This window comes from Neopelma chrysocephalum, unplaced genomic scaffold (genome assembly GCF_003984885.1).
Source record: "Neopelma chrysocephalum unplaced genomic scaffold, ASM398488v2 Primary Assembly neopelma1_24, whole genome shotgun sequence".
Taxonomy (NCBI): domain Eukaryota; kingdom Metazoa; phylum Chordata; class Aves; order Passeriformes; family Pipridae; genus Neopelma; species Neopelma chrysocephalum.
In genome coordinates, this window is record NW_020897693.1 from 8,908,981 (window position 1) to 8,925,641 (window position 16,661).

Sequence of the window (16,661 nt, forward strand, 5' to 3'; positions counted from 1 at the left end):
AAAAGCCCCCCTAGCCCTCAGGACTTGGAAGGAAAAATGTCTGTAAATCCGGTTTCACTTATATTGTTTTTCCAGTGGGTCTCGTGGCTCTGTAAAAGCTCGGTCAGGGCAAACCGGGCAGAGATTAGCTCTCCCGAGCCAGCACCGTGGCTCCTGTAAGCCCTGCCGTGATACCCCGTTGGGGGCAAAGAGCCCATCCCGGTGATCCCTGATGCTCAGCCCTGCAAATGGGGGCTGAGGGGGGGATTGGCCGCAGCGTGCTGGTGGCCAGTGCCCTCCCAGCACTGCCACAGTGCATTCTGAGAGGTGGCACATATGGCTTGGCACCCAAAAAAAAAAGCTGTGGCCAAGTTATATGCCCATCTTCCCCAGAAACCCCCAGCTTGGAGGAATGAGTCCCTCCAAACTGGAGGTGTCCTGTGGCCGGGGAGAAGAACGGGGCTTGGGGGGGCTGCCACGGTCCCCCGTGCAGAATGAAACCCCCCTGGTGAGTGACCGAGGTCCGAGAGCAGCCTAGGCCTCGCCATGCCCGGCTTGGGAGAGCCCTGCGCTCCGCAGGGTTTCGGGGGCTGCTGGCTGGGGAGTGCGTCCCCCCACACCACTCTCCGGGGGGGGGGGCGAAAAAAGGCCGGAAAACCTGGAAAGAACAAAAAAAACACCCAAGAGGGGGAAGTTAAAGTCAGGGCAGGAGGAGCGAACGGGGCCGGGCGGGCCCCTCGTGACTGATTTCATGCTGTTTATTCCCGTTTCGCGGGGGCTGAGTCACGGCCCGAGGCGCCGGGGGTCAGCCCGGGGGGGGACCGTGAGGCGGCGCCCCCAGTCCCAGTCCCGGTCCCGCTCCCCGCCCCGCCCCGCCCTCACGTGACGCCTCCCGTTGCAATTTTAGACCGTCAGCTGACTCGAGAAATCCCTGGAGAGGGGCCACCGTGCCTACAAAAACAGGGACGGCAGCCCGGGAGCGGCGTCGCGGCCTCTCAGCGTCGGGACCCTCCAGCCTCTGACCCCCATCACCGCCGCCGCCAGCGCCATTGCCGCCATGGGGCCCCGCGGCCTCCTCTTGCTGCTCGCCCTGGCCGGGTCCTGCGCCGCCCTCATCAGGTGAGGAATGGGGGTTCCTCGGGGGCTGCTGAGCCGCCCGGGTGGAGCGGGGGACGTGGGACAGGCGCCCCCGGTGCTGCGGCAGCCGTGGCCTCCGGGCTTCTCTCGCAGCACTCCCACACGGTGCGGGGGAAGGTCTGGGACACCCCCCCCCATGGGAGTTTAAGGGCTCAAGCTCTCCCTGCTCATGGAGGGGCCTCGCTCCAGCTTCCGCTACACCTGGTGACCTTTGGCAGCCACCCCCACCCCTCTCTTCCCCCTACTCCTCCCGGCTTTGGGAAAAGCACTGAGCACAGCACAGCGTGGGGGTCCAGCACGGGGTGCTGGTAGGAGTCCAAACCTCATCCACCTCGTGCTGGCATGTCCCCTGTTTTCAGTGGAGCTCTGCTGCCCTGCTTCTATGGGCCCCCTCCCTTTACACACACCTGTTTAACAGGTGGGTGTTCGCCTTCCCCACACAGGATCCCCCTGACCAAGTTCGCCTCCATGCGGCGGATTCTGAATGAGGTGGGCAGCGAGGTCCCAGATGTGAATGCCCTCACCCAGGTCCTCAAGTTCAAGCTGGGCTTCGCCAAGGAGGAGCCCACTCCTGAGATTTTGAAGAACTACATGGATGTGAGTAACAACCCCCTGCCAACCACCCCCTCACTGCAGTGGACCCCAGCACAGTGTCAGGCAGCGGCTGTCACTTCTGGGGGTACCCATCCCAAGGGTGTGGTGGGACTTGCCAGCCTCACTGTCCCACCACAGCTGGGAAGGTAAAGGAGGGAGAGATGTTGGTCTCATAGGACAGATTCATGCACCTCCATGGCTTAGTGGGTGGGTGTCAAAAGGTACTTCCCATCATTACTAAACCAAAAATACTAATACTAATAATTATAATAATAATGACAACAGCAAACAACCCCCTGCCACCCAAGCAAGAGCATTTCAGTTTGTGACCTATTTCCTTTCCCCTTTGTCAGTAATTAACGACCGTAAATAGGGGCCTGCTCACTTGCAGTCCTTCCTAGCCCATTTGGGTACTACTTCTGGCAAGACAGGGGCATAAAAATCGTGCTCCGCTCCTTGAGGCGTTGAGGCATAAAAGAGTGAGCCCAGGTAGAGGAAGAAGGCTCAGACTGAGAGCCAGCTTGTTACGGGACTGGGGATGCAGGACCCTTCCTCTCACTATTCTTCATATTCTGCACTGCCTTGGGAAAAGCCACCCTGCACCTCCAATTTCTTCTCAGCAACTTAGGGAGTAAGGGGACCTTCATGGTGGTGAAAAGAGAAGCCAGAAAAAGGACGTGAAGTTTGCCCTTGCCCAGCTGCCAGACACGTGTGGGGTTTACTATTTCTGGGTGCCTCACTGGGTACCTTCACCGCTCTTGGCAGAGTAAGATGTGAGCACTGGCTGTCAGAATAAAGCTAGTCCCAGATATTGGGCATTAATTCAGGATATTGCCCCCTACTTCCCTTCTCCAGGGGCTCTTGTCACCCAGTCAGCACCGTCCTGTGCTGGGAAGGGCCACCGCTGTTTCAGTTGGTGGTGTTGAAAGCCAGGGCACTAGCAGTTGTGTCATGGTGTTGTCTCTTGCAACCACAACTCAGACTGCCTCAGGGAAGGACTGTTCTCCCTTGTCATAGGGGCACCAGCACAACCTGTGGTGGGAGATAAGGAATCTTTGGGTCCCTCCCAGCCTGGCTGAAAAGGCTTTTGCTGCTGGAGGAACTCTTGGGACAAAAGGCTCAACCTGCCCTTGACTGCCTCATATGCTCCATGTCATCCCTGGGACCCTTCGTGGGTCTGTGTATGTGAGGTACAGGGCCCCTGTACAGGGGTTTGATTTTCAAGCCCCAGCAATAATTACAGAAACACTGAAAAACAAGTGCTGCCTCCCCATTTTGGCTAATTGCAAAGGATCGTTAATTACTCAGCGAGCAACCCTTGCAAACTAAGCGCACAGGAGGTAAACAGCTTTGATAATCCTGTTTTCTCCCTGCACCTTAATTAAGTGCACGGGGGGTTTGGAAAGGCTACTGTCTGACTTTCCCTACTAGCAGCCTTCTCTCCAGGACTCTGATCCAGCTGCTCACCAGGCATGACACAGCCCTCTGCCTGATCGGTAGGACTGGGATAAAATAGATCCATAAAAATAGGCCCCAAGAAGGGGACCTGCCTAGTATTCCCCATTCATCCTGTCCTCTGCAGGTAGAGGGATGCCTTGCAAACAGCTCAGCCATTCAGGTTTCTTCCAGTGCCAGCAGAGGTGCAGTCGCAGGGCGTCCGTCACATACCTGTGCTACAGGGACATCTCCCAGACTTTCACCCTGCAGGCCTAAATCCACCTCTGGTGGCGCTGTTGATGCCCTGTGCTCCCACCACTCCTCCAGTCTTCCAGGTCCCATGACTGAGCAATTGTTTATTCCTCCCCACCCTGGGAGCTCACCAGCAAGCGCCAAAAGCCCCGGCAGCTGTACCTCCACCTGTGGTGGGCAGAGCTGCTGCTCGCTGCAACTCACAGCTCCTTTGCAAACCCACCAGCAAAGCTGCTTCCCAGCCAGTTTCAGCTTTTCAATAATGCAAGTGTTTTGCTTGGCTTCCTTCCATCTTTTTTCTCTTCCTTATAGTTAACTTCATGCTAGCCTGCAGACCTTCCCTCTTCTCTTCTTCCTTGTCTCCGTGGCCCAAATGTCCTCCCCCACACACACCCATCCCAGTTGTCCTGGATTTATCCTTTTCACACCCACTGTAATGAGTTGTGAACACTGAAGGGGAGCCTCCCTTCCAGAGAACAAAGGCTGGGAGCCCATCAGTGCCAAAAACAAAAGGCGAGCAGTGTCTAGATAAGAACCTGATCCCCTATTCAACCCTAAGAGATTTTCGGTCTTTAATCCCTGCTTTTAGTCAGCTCCCTCTGCTCATGGCTTCCTTCACCTCCTTTGCAGGCCCAGTATTTCGGCGAAATCGGCATCGGGACCCCCCCTCAGAATTTCACTGTGATCTTTGACACTGGCTCCTCCAACCTCTGGGTACCATCTGTGCATTGTTCCATAATGGACATCGCCTGCAGTAAGTGTTTATAGGTGCCAAGAACTGCTCAACATCTTCTTCCCTGCAAAATGCAGATCCCTGCTTTGCAAGAGGAAAAACTGAGGCAGAAATGTGAAAGGGCTTGCCAGAGGCTAATGGGCTCTTTAGGGTCAGAACTGGAAACACAATCCCAACCTCCTGCACCCATCCTTCATTATTCCCTTCCTGGTTTTTTTTCCCTTCCAAGTCATCCACACACAGGCCAAATCTTCTCCAACAGCCTTGGCACTGCAGCAGAGGAGCAGCATCATAGGTTGTGATGTTTCTCCCCAGATTATAGACCAATGCTGCTGTTACCCCATTGCGCAAGGCTGACTTTTTTAAGTCAGCCTCTTGCCAGATCTGATACAAACTGTCCTAGTTTCTGGTTTATTGCTGCACGGAGCATGTGCATGCATGTTTATGGAGTTATAATTAACAAGAGCCAGGTAGGCACAATGAGATGAGAACATCTTAGGGACTACAAGTTTTTTTTGCTCTGTGGCGTTCCTATGCAATAAACCTCCGCAGCTGAAGGTGTCAAACCTGGCTATGGCAAAATGCCATTTAAAAGCCACCAGCTGTGCTGCTTAAGCAGAATGGAGAAACCTGTGGAGTCAACAGATGCAACCATGAAAGGCATTCCACAGTGCTCATTGGGAGTAGGGTGGAAATTTTGACTTCTTCTATGGCCCTGTATTGCCCAGAGAGGAGACATATCTCCTTTTTGCATATGTGAAATGAGATTTAGGACACAGGTAGGGAGGTCCAGACCTGGTCTGTCTTGGGGGTTCCTGATGTGTAGCAGGGAGCTGGTTTCTCAAGGCGGTGGCTTGTGAGGTGCTCAGACCAAAGGGCTCGTTTTATGAGTATACAAGGAGTTTAACCTCCTGCCAGACTGGGAACCAAACTGGGACCCAGACAGCCTAGCCAGGGAAAGCCCCGTCTAGAATGTTGGTTTCTGTACGGCTCAGCTGGTCCTCAGCCATGATCTGCTCTGCTCAGCAAGCAGTCATGGAGCTGCGCTGGCCAACTCGTGACTTGGGAGGAGTCTGTGGAGGAGGAATTTGCCTGGCTATAAAACCACAGATATCTTACAGCTCCCAATCCATCCAAGAGGAAAAGCAGCTTAGACTAGGGGAAAACCCTTCTCCTCTGGAAATAAAAGAATATTTTGAGCCCTCTCTGTACCAAAAAAAAAAAAAATTTTTTTCAAGTAGTGTTAGTAAAAGAAACAGGTAAGTCCACAAGGAGAAAATGCTCATGCCCAGAGCAGGCTGTATTTAAAGCCACCCTGGTTCTCCAGGACATGGGGGGTACATGTTTTGCTCTGCTAACGCACCCTGTCACACCAGCCAGATAACTGCTAGGCTTTTAATAACCAGTGGCCAAATCCGATTTAACAGCCTGAATTGGATCTGCCCACCTAATTCCCCAGACATTGGAAATGCTTTGTTAAGCAGTCTGGGTTTGGTAAATGCTGGGTTCAGGCCCACCTTCACGTCGTTGAGTGTCCATTTGTCCAGATAAGCCGGGTGGTGTAGGGTTAGGTATCGGGGAACTGTAGGTATCAAGGAGCACTAATGCTGTGTGTTCCCCTGTGTCCCCCTTCCTGACTGCAGTGCTGCACCACAAGTACGACTCCTCTAAATCCAGCACTTACGTGAAGAATGGCACCTCATTTTCCATCCACTATGGGACAGGGAGCCTTACTGGGTTCCTCAGCGAGGACGTAGTCACGGTGAGTTACAGCCGCCCTTGCCTCGAGCTGCCTCAGACTCCGTTCGGTAGAGCACTTGAAGGTGTTTGACTTCAACAGGTCTCCCTCCTTGAGTGTCTTGCTCATATAGAGCATGCTTCATGTGCTTTGAAATGATGTGGTGATTGTGACTGTGGAGGTGACAATGACCATGACAGGCAGACAAGGGGGAAGGTGTTAATCTGCAAGTCAGCAGGCTGGGAGCAGGGACTGCATGCATGGTGCCCTGCAAACATGGTTTCTGGCCATCTCTCCAACCCTCTTTCTCATGACTGTAGAAACTTCTCAGCCCAAGCACACGCCAGCACCACTCCACAGGCTGCTGATGGTGCCCAGCTTGTTCCTGGACAGTATCCACACATCAGTGGATGTCCACATGGGCAGCTTCCCAAACACAGGCCAGAAGTGGTCTCTTGACTGCCCCATCCTGGTCTCGCATCAAGAACTGGTGCTTATGTTAGCAAAGGCTGGGTAACGCCGTAGGGGGAGGTTCCCCAGCTTGAATTAGCTGGGTTGTTGGTGGTTGCTTCTCAAGAGTTTCCTTTTCAGTGAGCAAAGGCTGAGCTTTCTGTCTTGTGAAGGGCAGGTGCCTTTCATGGCTTTCTCCCTCCCAGGTCCAGATGCTCGTGAGAGTTTGCCAGCTGCTGAACCTCAGTGGTGCACATGCTCTCAGATTACTCAGTCTCCTGGCAGGGTTAAGAGCATATGTTTGCTTTGCAGGGGGGGAAAGACAAAGCAGAAGTTTTGAATTAAACACAAATCTAGGGATTTGGACATTTCTGTGTAGATTCAGCTGAAAAGTATTGGTTTACGAATTTCATCAGAATCAAAAGAAAAATATCCAAGAGAAGCCTAAAGCATGTGACTCAGACAAGGTGCATTCTTTAGCTCATCCTTATAGCATGAAAATTTCAGTCTAGCCTGGAAGCACCAGCCATTGGCTCTACCATGCATCCAAAGAGGCAGCAAGGCAAACAGCAAACTTTACTGTCCTTAGAAAGTGTGGGCTGGTTTAGGCGCTTTCCAGCTTAATGCAGGGGCTGAAGTGAGTCAGAAGGAAAATTGCAGCATTTTCTCTTTTTTTGGTTTGTAATTGTCACCCTAATGCCTGCTTGCTAATTAGCTCTCCACTTCCTGGCAGCTCAGAGTGAGGATTTTGTGCCTGAGTTTGTTTGGGAAGTGGAGATGGCTCTTGGCAAACAGCACAGCTTGTAGCACTTGGTTTCTGTCTGCGCAGAAACAAGAGAAACCTGCCACGTGTAGCTGAGCAGTGTCAGGCTTGTAGTATGCAGGAGCAAGGGCAACTCAGAGGGTTGGGGAACTTCAGCTTGGACACTAAGATGTGTCCTCTGATTCACAGCATGCCATAGGCAAGCTCCCAGTCAGATGCAGTCTGGCAATACAGGCATTTGAAATAGTGTTCAGTATGACCTACTTGGCTCCAGATATCTCACCAAAAGGTGTTGGTTGTCAGGTAGTCCAGAGTCCCTAAGTCCTGAATTTCTTTTTGAGAGGGTGATGAGCTCGCATGAAATGTCCTCCTTCTGTGGAGGAGCAATGCCCTGTAGCACTGCACTCTCCAGTGCTGCTTGCTCTCTCAGGAGCAGCAGGTTCAGGCAGCCCTCCGCTGCTCAGGCATCTCATCCCTTTATCACAGCCTGACCTTGGGATGTCCTTCAAGGACAGCAGAGGGAATTTGCTGGCCATGGGGCGTGAGGTCTCTCCCATGACTGCAGTGCAGATACACCACGCAGGAGATGCCCTTCCTTGCCTCTCCCCTGTGCCTCTGCACCCTGAGCCCTGGTGCCAAGCTGTGCCACAGAGGCCCTCACCTCATAAGTCTGCCTTTGCCATCCAGTGCTTGCCCACAGGCTGAGGCCCCTAACAAGGAGGTTGGATGAGCTGTGGGGTGCCAATACCTGTCTGCAAAGTCCTGGAGGGCAGCCACTGCACAGCCATCCACTGATCATGATTTTCGATTGCTCTGTGTCTGGGCAAGAGCCAGGAGAGCGACAGAGACAAAGATCTGTCACCTGGCAGCAGCGCTCTGCTATAGATGGTCTTGGGTTTCTGTCCTGCTGAGGACCAAGTGCAAGCAGGGTCTGCTGAGACCCTATGACTGGGCAGATACCTGCCTTCCCCTTGGGATGTGCAAGCAGGGCAACACCCAGACAAATCTGGTGCTCAGCGTTATCAGTCCGTTGCATTTTACTTTCTTTTAAGTGGAAGCTTTATTGAACTTTCTGAGCTGCTGCAGGACCAGCTGTGCCGAGTGGTGGCTTTTGTAAACTTGCAGCAAACAACTGGAGCACTCGCCACGTGCCAGCGAGCGGATGCATTGCTGTACTCTTTCACCCCACATCCTGCCCTGTGGCTTTCAGCTTTTGCAAGGCTCGATCACCCTTTCCTAGTGCAATCCTCCAATACCATTAAAGGCAGCGCTGCCATCCCAGCCTTGCAGTGTCCAGCCCTGGGGGTATATTAGTAATTTACAGGGATCGTTATCTGCCATCAGGTAGGAGAGGCCAGCTTGTCAGTCCAGCCTGGTTCACTACAGGGCTGCCGGCTGCAGGCTGAGAGGCTGAAATTGTCCTAGCATGGATGCTAAAATTGCCTGTGGTCAGCCAGAAACTCACAAACCTCCTGAACTGCTCAAGCCAGAAGCCAGCAGATGCGTCCTGCTCCTCATCAGCAGAGCTGTCCTGCTTTCTGCAATCTTCTTTCTGGGGATCTGCCCTTGCAAGGCGTTTCAACTTTCCAGTGGGGAATGCCAGTCCTTTTCATGGCTGGCAAAAGCGGTGACCTTTGAATTCTCAGTACTCCACTTGCTATTTTTGTGCTTCGGGCTCAACCTCGCTTTCTTGGCTGGTCTTCTCCCTTCCCACGGGAGGTCTCTGCAGGGTGGTGGCTCTTACAAGAGATGCAGCAATATCCTGGGGATGTTTCTTATGTAGGGGAGATCATAGGGGTTGTGGGCAGAGGTGAGAGCGATTTGTGCTCCCAACCGCTGATGGGTGCAGCACCCCAGGAGGTAGGGTACAGAGATGACTTAGAAAATGTCCAGGGTGGGGAAGAGGATTAAAGATGCAGCACAAGAGCTTTTCAGACTGGGAGGAAATGATGAAGTAGGTGATAGGGGAAGGGATGTAGGGGGGATGAAGTGATATGGGTCCCTCTGTGCAAAGAGGAGGAGCTGCAGAATGGCATGACCAGGGCTGGGACCCAGGAAAAGGCTAAAAGGGCTGAGTGAGGTGGGCGAAGAGCAAAGGGAGGCTCCTGCCCTTAAAGATGCTGTGCCTTGCAGGGACTCGGGAGGTTCCGCTGTGCAGCCAGAGTTGCCTGTCTCTTCCCCTGGCAAGGGTGGCACTGGGGTATCTGGTTTTGGCAGCTGCCTACAGGGCAACGGTGAAATCAGGCAGGAGTGTGGCAGCACACTGAGGCACGCACTATAGCCTGTGTTCAGTGAGATACCATTACCACCCTGGTCCCCTGTGTCAGTTTTCTTTACAGTCTGCTTTTCCCTTCCTTCCCCATCTCCCCGCAGCTCGGTAACTTGAAAATCAAGCATCAGACCTTTGGGGAGGCCGTGAAGCAGCCAGGCATGACATTCATCGCTGCCAAGTTTGATGGCATCCTGGGCATGGCATTCCCAAGGATCTCTGTGGACCAGGTCACCCCTTTCTTTGATAACATCATGCAACAGAAGCTGATCGAGAAAAATATGTTCTCTTTCTACCTGAACAGGTAGTGTTGGATTTGGTGGCACACCTCTCATTGTGTGGGCAAGCCAAGTGGACTTTTCTCTGTCTCCCAATAGTACCTCTTGTTATCTGCTATGTTACACTCTGGCCAGCACTTCCCAGTTGGGTAAGCCTCAGCAAGTTCTGCTTGCAAAAGCAGTCAGGCCAAAATCTCTTCTGTTTACTGCTTTGGAGTAACAAGAAGGGAAGTAGAAATGCAGCTATTTTACTGATAAAAAGCTGGGGAGATCTGCAACCAGATTTTTTAACAGATGAAGAGAAAGGATGATTCCAGAGGGAAGAGAAACAAAAATAAACAGGGCTGTGATCGTGAAATCGCATGCTGCTTGTGCAGTCCCCTTTAGAGGGGTAAACACTGCCCCAGTCTGCTGCCAAAATCCCTAAACCACATGGCCACCCCCCAGGCAAGCGTGCCCCCCACCAGTCTTCACTAATGATGGAGCTAATGTTCTCTCTCACCCCCTCGGAAATAATCTGCAGCTTTTAGCACCTTCCCACCCACTGCTGCTCCCCCCAGGACACCCCATCACCCTCCTGGCACTGCAGCAGGGACTCTGAACTACTTCAGCCCAAAAAGTAGCACGTCAGGAGCGGGGAGGGCAGAGAGAGCTGCTGCTGGCTGTTCAAGCACCAGCCCTCCCCCATCACCATATTTCTTCCCATCTGCTTGGCAGTGAGCTTTTATCTGATGGTAACCTTGAGAATTCACTCCAAGGCTGCTGGTTGGCACAGCGTCAAGTGCAGATAACCTAACCCTGCATCAGCCTTGTCCAGCCCTGCACAGGCACTTTTTACAAGCAGGTATTTGGGGGATCCTTGTGTCAGTGCTCAGTTCCCCTTTGCCATCCCTCTTCTCTGCCACGAGTTTTGTCAGGTGTCTGTGAGAAAGCACTGAGGAAAAAGCTTCAGGATGCTTTGGACCAAAATATTCCCATTTCCCCAGCCCAGTCTATCTCACAGTATCTGTCCTTCTGTTGACATAAGACAGCTCAATATAAGTTGTCCGTCTCCAATGCTGCTAAGGCTGTGCTTCACTCCCAAGCATCCCAGCATGTATTTTGGGGTCACGTTAAGGGGGGTTTTCTCACCCTACCCCTGATGTTCACAGGTTTGGGTGTTGTTTTTCAGAGACCCCAGTGCTCAGCCTGGTGGTGAGCTGCTCCTGGGAGGGACCGATCCCAAGTATTACACTGGCGAGTTCAGTTGGATGAATGTCACACGCAAGGCTTACTGGCAGATCCACATGGACTCGTAAGTTCCCCTCTCCACCAGACTACATTCATGGGGTCGTGACAGCACATGCAGACAGCACATGCCTGGGGCTGGGCTGAGATCCCCCCAAAAGGAATCCTCTCTGTCCCTGCAACACATCCACACCAAAAAAAGCAGATTAAAATCCCAACCTCGGTTGTTTGTCACTGGGAGGAGAGGCAGAAGCCATAAGGAGGTGTTCTGCAAAATCAGTTCCTTTTTTTTTTGGCTTGACCCTTAAAAACACCTACTGCGTCCCTGCAAAGTGGGGGGAAAACGCCAGTGTGTCCTCCTTGCAGGCAGGGCAAACCTCATGTGTTAAACCCCAGTTTTGCTCAGCTCTTAGCAAGGCCTGAGCTGCCTGGCTCGCTTGCAGACAGCTCCAGAGGAGCAGGATGAGGCCGCAGGAAGCCAGCCCTTGACTGAAGGGCACGGCGCAGCAATCAGCGCGCATTGTTGGAGGCAGAGGGGAGGAGAGCAGGCTGAGCTGCTGTCTGCCAGCCTCACAGTCTATTCTGAGCTTTCCCACGTGATGGGAACTTAAAAGTGGCCTGTGATCAGAGTGTGTCCTTTTCCTGGGAATCGCATCCCTCCCCAGCACAGGGTTTTAGTTCTCATTTTCCCCCAGCCCTGCTGCGTTGGCAAAGTGTGGCAGACCCTTGGCTGGAAGGCTTTGTTTGTCTGCACTGCTGTGAAATGTGATGCGGGTGAGGAAGCCAGGCAGCTCCTGTCATGCCTCTTCTTTGTACAGGAACTCTTCCCTTGCCCACAGTTGTTACACCACCCCTTTAACCCTTTAGTTTTTGCAGTAGCACAAGCCATACATGTCCATAATGCATTGCCCTTAGCTCGCTCCCTGGTCCATCAGCTGCGGTGCTTGTTCTGGAGTGTGGGTAGCCAGAACGGTGCGCAGGAAGTGGTCCAGGCTCTCTGCAGAAATGCAGCAACACCTCAAGGCACCTGCTCAATCACGAGGGAATGGCAGGGAGCCAGGGGGTCTGTGCACTGAGTTGGTGCTGCATCAGTATTTCTGGGCATCTGTCCTTCCTGGGTGTCTGTCACAGGTCTCCCTTGTGTGCCTGTGTACTTCCTGGGCTCAGCCATCAACTCTTTGCCTGCTGCTTCTTACAGCCTTCAGTGGGAGGCCTCTAAGGATTGTCTTCTGCCTGGGCATCTCTCCCCAGGGTGCAGGTTGGCAACGGGACAACTGTGTGCGACGGAGGCTGCGAGGCCATCGTGGACACAGGAACCTCACTCATCACTGGCCCTAAAACAGAAGTGAAGCAGATACAGAAAGCCATCGGTGCAAAACCACTCATCAGAGGCGAGGTGAGGCCAGGCTGAGAATGTGGGTATCTATGGCCACCATAGCATCTGCTCTTACACCCTACTTTGAACCCAGATGCTTGTTGAGACGCAGGTCTTCTGCTCCCTTTGATCTCCATTCCCAGCCTGTGCTCCTGAAAAAGTCTCTGGCATAGCAGGGACTCCCTCATCTTTTGACCATGGGTAGCATTCACCACCCTGCTCATGCTCGTGGTAAAAGGCCCAGGTCCCATGAAATTTGGGAGACTTTGGGTCACCTTTGCCACCCATCTTTGGGAGGTGGAAGAGAAGGGGTCTGAGTTGCAGCCAAGGCCAAGGATTCACATTAATGTGACTCCAGAGTCTCTTTAATACAAGTGTATTTGCTGCAAATGACAACCCTTTGCTGCCAAGTTTTTAACCATCAAAGCTAATCTCACAAGGTTATCTCTCCTCCCTGAAATTGTGGAAGAACATGGATTATAAAGGCCCTCTAGAAAAAATGCCCTGCTCTGAAACCCCTCCCAAATCACAGAGCCATGAGCACTTGTAAGGCATTTCTGCAGTGTCAGAGACCCCGTGGTGCACCAACAGCTGGCTTAGGCCTGCCGTCATCCCCAAGACTTGCCAGTGTTAATGGAACTGGCTTTGTCTGTTCATTACATCTTGAGTCCCCATGTATGTCTGTAGGCTGTATTGAGCCACAGCTGCCTCTCCTGTGGTAAAGACCCCCAGCTGTGCCACATCGGCCGTTGCACCCTGGGACTCAGCAGAGCCAAAAGCTGAATCCAACCTTCTTTGGCTCCATCTCTATCCATAAAGTCCTCTGGCCCCTCAGCTTGCAGCCCTAGGCAAGGAGCAGTCTACTTAATCCAGCTCAAGCTTCTCCTGTCCCTGAGCTGGGTTTGGGGAAAGCCACAGCAAAGATATGACTGTGCCCAAGAAAGACTGTGCCCTTTCCTGAGACCGTGGGAGCTCCCATCTAAAGTCTTTACTGTTGCCATTTCAGTACCTGGTCCCCTGTGATAAAGTACCAACACTGCCCATCATCACAATAACACTAGGAGGGAAGCCCTACTATCTCACAGGAGAGCAGTATATCCTCAAGGTATGTCCAGGCAGCTTTTGCCAGAATTATGCTTCTCCCCCAAGGCCTGACTTTTGCCTCTGCTGCTCAAACCTCAGCCATGAAATCCAAAACACAAGAGCAGCCAAAGCTGGTGCTTGGGAAAAAGTCTGAAAGATTGGTGTGTCGGGGTGGTGGCACAGATGATGGACCCAGGCAACCTCACCGAAGTCTCTCAGGGATGAGACCCCATGCATAATTCTCATGAGGGATAGGAGGATGGGAGAGGAAGGGCTGGCAGGCTATTGCATCACATTCTACAAACATTTAGCTCTTTCCTGCTGGATTGTGGTGCCATGAGGCCACTCTTATCATAGTAGAGGCCACCAGCCTGTTGTTTAAGCCATCAGAATCAACTTGCAAGGACCATCTTGTGTACACTTTCACCAGTGTCTCTAATTCAGAGCTGTGTGGGCTGGGAGGTTTATGGTCACATGCAGCTTTACTCGATGCTTTAGTGCTTAAGGGAGGGAGAGCTGGGTTTGGAGCTGTAGGAGCAGCGGGCTGGGAGTTACTTTTGCAATCTTGGATCTCAGACTGGGAGAGGCTGAAGCAAAGCCATCCTTGCAGATGTTCTTGCCAAGCCTGCAAGGTTGAGGGAAGGGAACGGCCTGCTTATATTGAAGCTCTCGCTCTTCTATCTAGGTTTCTTCAGGAGGACAGACCATGTGCCTGAGTGGCTTTTCAGGCCTGGACATCCCACCCCCTGGGGGCCCACTCTGGATCCTGGGAGATGTCTTCATTGGTCCCTACTACACTGTCTTTGACCGTGATAACAACTCTGTTGGCTTTGCCAAAAGTGCCTAAACACATGACCCCCACTGCCTCTGCCACACACACACTTACACACACACACGGGAGCTGTAGAGAAAGGTTACCAGTATTAGAAACCCAGTGAAGGGAATGGGGAAAAAAAAAAAAGAAATGGAACTAGATTTAAAATTACATGGAAAATAGTCATTAGTGCCCTGCTAGCTACTTTTTCCACTCCATTGAGTAAGTGGTGCTGAGAGGTCTCTAGCTGACAACTCCAACTGGAGTAGTCCCTTGCTTTACTGCTAGGTCTTCCAGTAGTTCTTTTTCAGAATGATTCTCAGAGCTGAGTGAGGCCCTCTCACCTCTCCCAGCACTGGTGTCTTTCCTTGGGGAGGGGCAGCTGGCTGGAGCCAGCCCCTGGCACCTCTGTTTATGCAGAGAGGCTGTGCTGCTGCTCTTGGGTTTGGGCTTCTATGCTGGGGGAGAGGGATAGGGAAAACTGTACAGCACATTATTTCTTGTTTTTTCACTCATGAAGTGGGGGAGTGGACAATGGGGGAGAGACCGTCTTTATGACCCCTCCCCAACAGGTTGAGGCAGTGACCAGTAGGTCATTTCTCAAGGGTTTGTGCTGACTTGGTCCTAGGAGAGCATGTCCTGGGCTGGAGCAATGGGGTAGCATGCCCAAGGGATGAGTTTCAGAGCCCGAGAGCTCTGGTGGTGTGTTTTGTTTATGGATGGCACTAGTGAGAGAGCTGACAGGCATGGTGTCCATGTGCCTGACCTAACAGGGCAAGGATTTGTAGGGGATCTCTAGCCAGTGGGACTTTCTGGGCAGTGTGATTATTAAGGGGGTCAAGATAGGTTTTTAATAGAGGTTACCTGAATTCAGGGCCATGAATTCAGCCTTCTGCTGAGCAAAGTTATGTGACACAAGTTCTCTGAAGTTCGATGAACTTCTCCCAGGTTCCCCAAAAAGCAGTTCTTCCTAGCTTCATCCACAACCAGTGAGTTGAGAATAATGTTTCCTAAAGCAACTAAGTGATCTATGAGCTGCAATCATACTGATAAAATCCATACCTGTTTGTCAGTCACATAAGAACTTTTGGAAACATGATTCACAGCATTTTCAAACTGCACAAAACCCAAGAGACAGTTGGCAGAGCCAGCAAGGCTCCTGGGCAGGAGCGTGCTGTGGCAGCTGCTGGACTTGGATTCACTTTTAACACCCTCTGTACCTGCTTTCTGCTTTACTAGTGCTGGTGAGTTCTGTTCGTGTCCACTCTGTTGCAGATAGAGTGAGGCACAATCCTGCTTTGGAGAGATTGTAGCTGATTTAGCTGTGCTCACAGATCCTCCCAGAGAGCTTAGACCTGCGCTTATGGAGCCACTTGCTTCACTGGGCTGGCATCGATAGGCAAACACTGGTGAAGCTGGGAGGATGATAAAGTGAGTTCTAAGCAGTACCGGGAAGCAGAGAAGACCCTGCCAAGAATCCCAGCCTCTGTGCTAGGAGTAAAAGGCTCTCTTTGTTTTCCCAGTGTGCTGGATCAGGTCCTAAAGTTAGGGAGTGGCAGCAGGTGAGGGGCAAAGCTGAGAGTGGCAACAGGACCAGATCAGCAGCAGCCATGACCCCAGACAAGGCTAAACAGACAGCAAAATCCTGACTATCCAAAATTCACTGATAATCCTTCCAGCAGTACTGGTGGGGCCAAGGAATTTTCCAAGAAAGTACTTTGGGCAGTGAGTGAATAGATGGTTTTGCTTGGTGAAGTGCATATATATCATCCCCAGTACTGAATTCACCATGAGTATCAGAGGCACAGGTGGGGAAGAAGTCCTGAGGTGAGTGGTGGGAGCACAGAGCCTGCAGGTCCCCTGTCCCTGGCTGCTGCAGCTGATAAGTTTGGCATTATAACCATGCTTTGCCCTTGGAGGCATCTGACATGGAGACTGGGACAGACATGGGCATACTTAGGACATTGTCCCCTGCAACCCCAGATGTGACAAATGCTGCTCCCAAAGTTTTTTTTTTCTGCCTGGTCATAATCTTCATCTGGAACCCTACATCTGAACACCAAAGGGCATCTGTTGCAGACTGGCCAGAGAACAGTAGCGTGTTACCAAAAAAAAAAAAATAATCTTCAGTAGGTACTCCAAAATCAGCAGATACTCAGCATCTCTCCAGAGATCCTCAGTTTCTCACCAGTTAACTGCCCAAAGCTTCTCCAAGTCCCGCTACATCGTTTCCCAGCTGCAGGATTTCTTCAGTGTGGCAAGATGGCCTCTCAGGTACCCGCTAATCAGACCTGATGTGAGGGGGAGGCTTGACGTGGACCTGGCAGTGGGTTTTGAATGTCTCCAGCATCAGATTTAAGCAGGACGTGCAGCACAGCCCCAGACCCAGCCATTGGGCCGTGGCTGTGCTGGGTGTGCGGTGCCTTAGGCCGTCTGTATCGTACCTCTGCGGTGACCCCAGGCTGGGCTGGTGGCAGTCGGCAGGCAGGCAGGAGGCTGCTGCCTGGGGAAAGAGCGCGGCCCAGAGCAATG

General features: G+C 52.3%; 1 protein-coding gene across 1 annotated transcript; it reads left to right on the forward strand.

Moving 5' to 3' along the window:
• The first annotated feature begins 731 nt into the window (after window positions 1-731).
• On the forward strand, window positions 732-16,240 carry CTSD (cathepsin D). Its single transcript, XM_027702511.1, has 9 exons — window positions 732-1,098; window positions 1,560-1,713; window positions 4,030-4,153; window positions 5,776-5,894; window positions 9,457-9,656; window positions 10,802-10,924; window positions 12,109-12,253; window positions 13,239-13,337; window positions 14,001-16,240. The coding sequence occupies exons 1-9, from the start codon at window positions 1,037-1,039 to the stop codon at window positions 14,160-14,162; spliced, it is 1,188 nt and encodes a 395-aa protein (XP_027558312.1). The 5' UTR covers window positions 732-1,036; the 3' UTR covers window positions 14,163-16,240.
• Window positions 16,241-16,661: the final 421 nt, after the last annotated feature.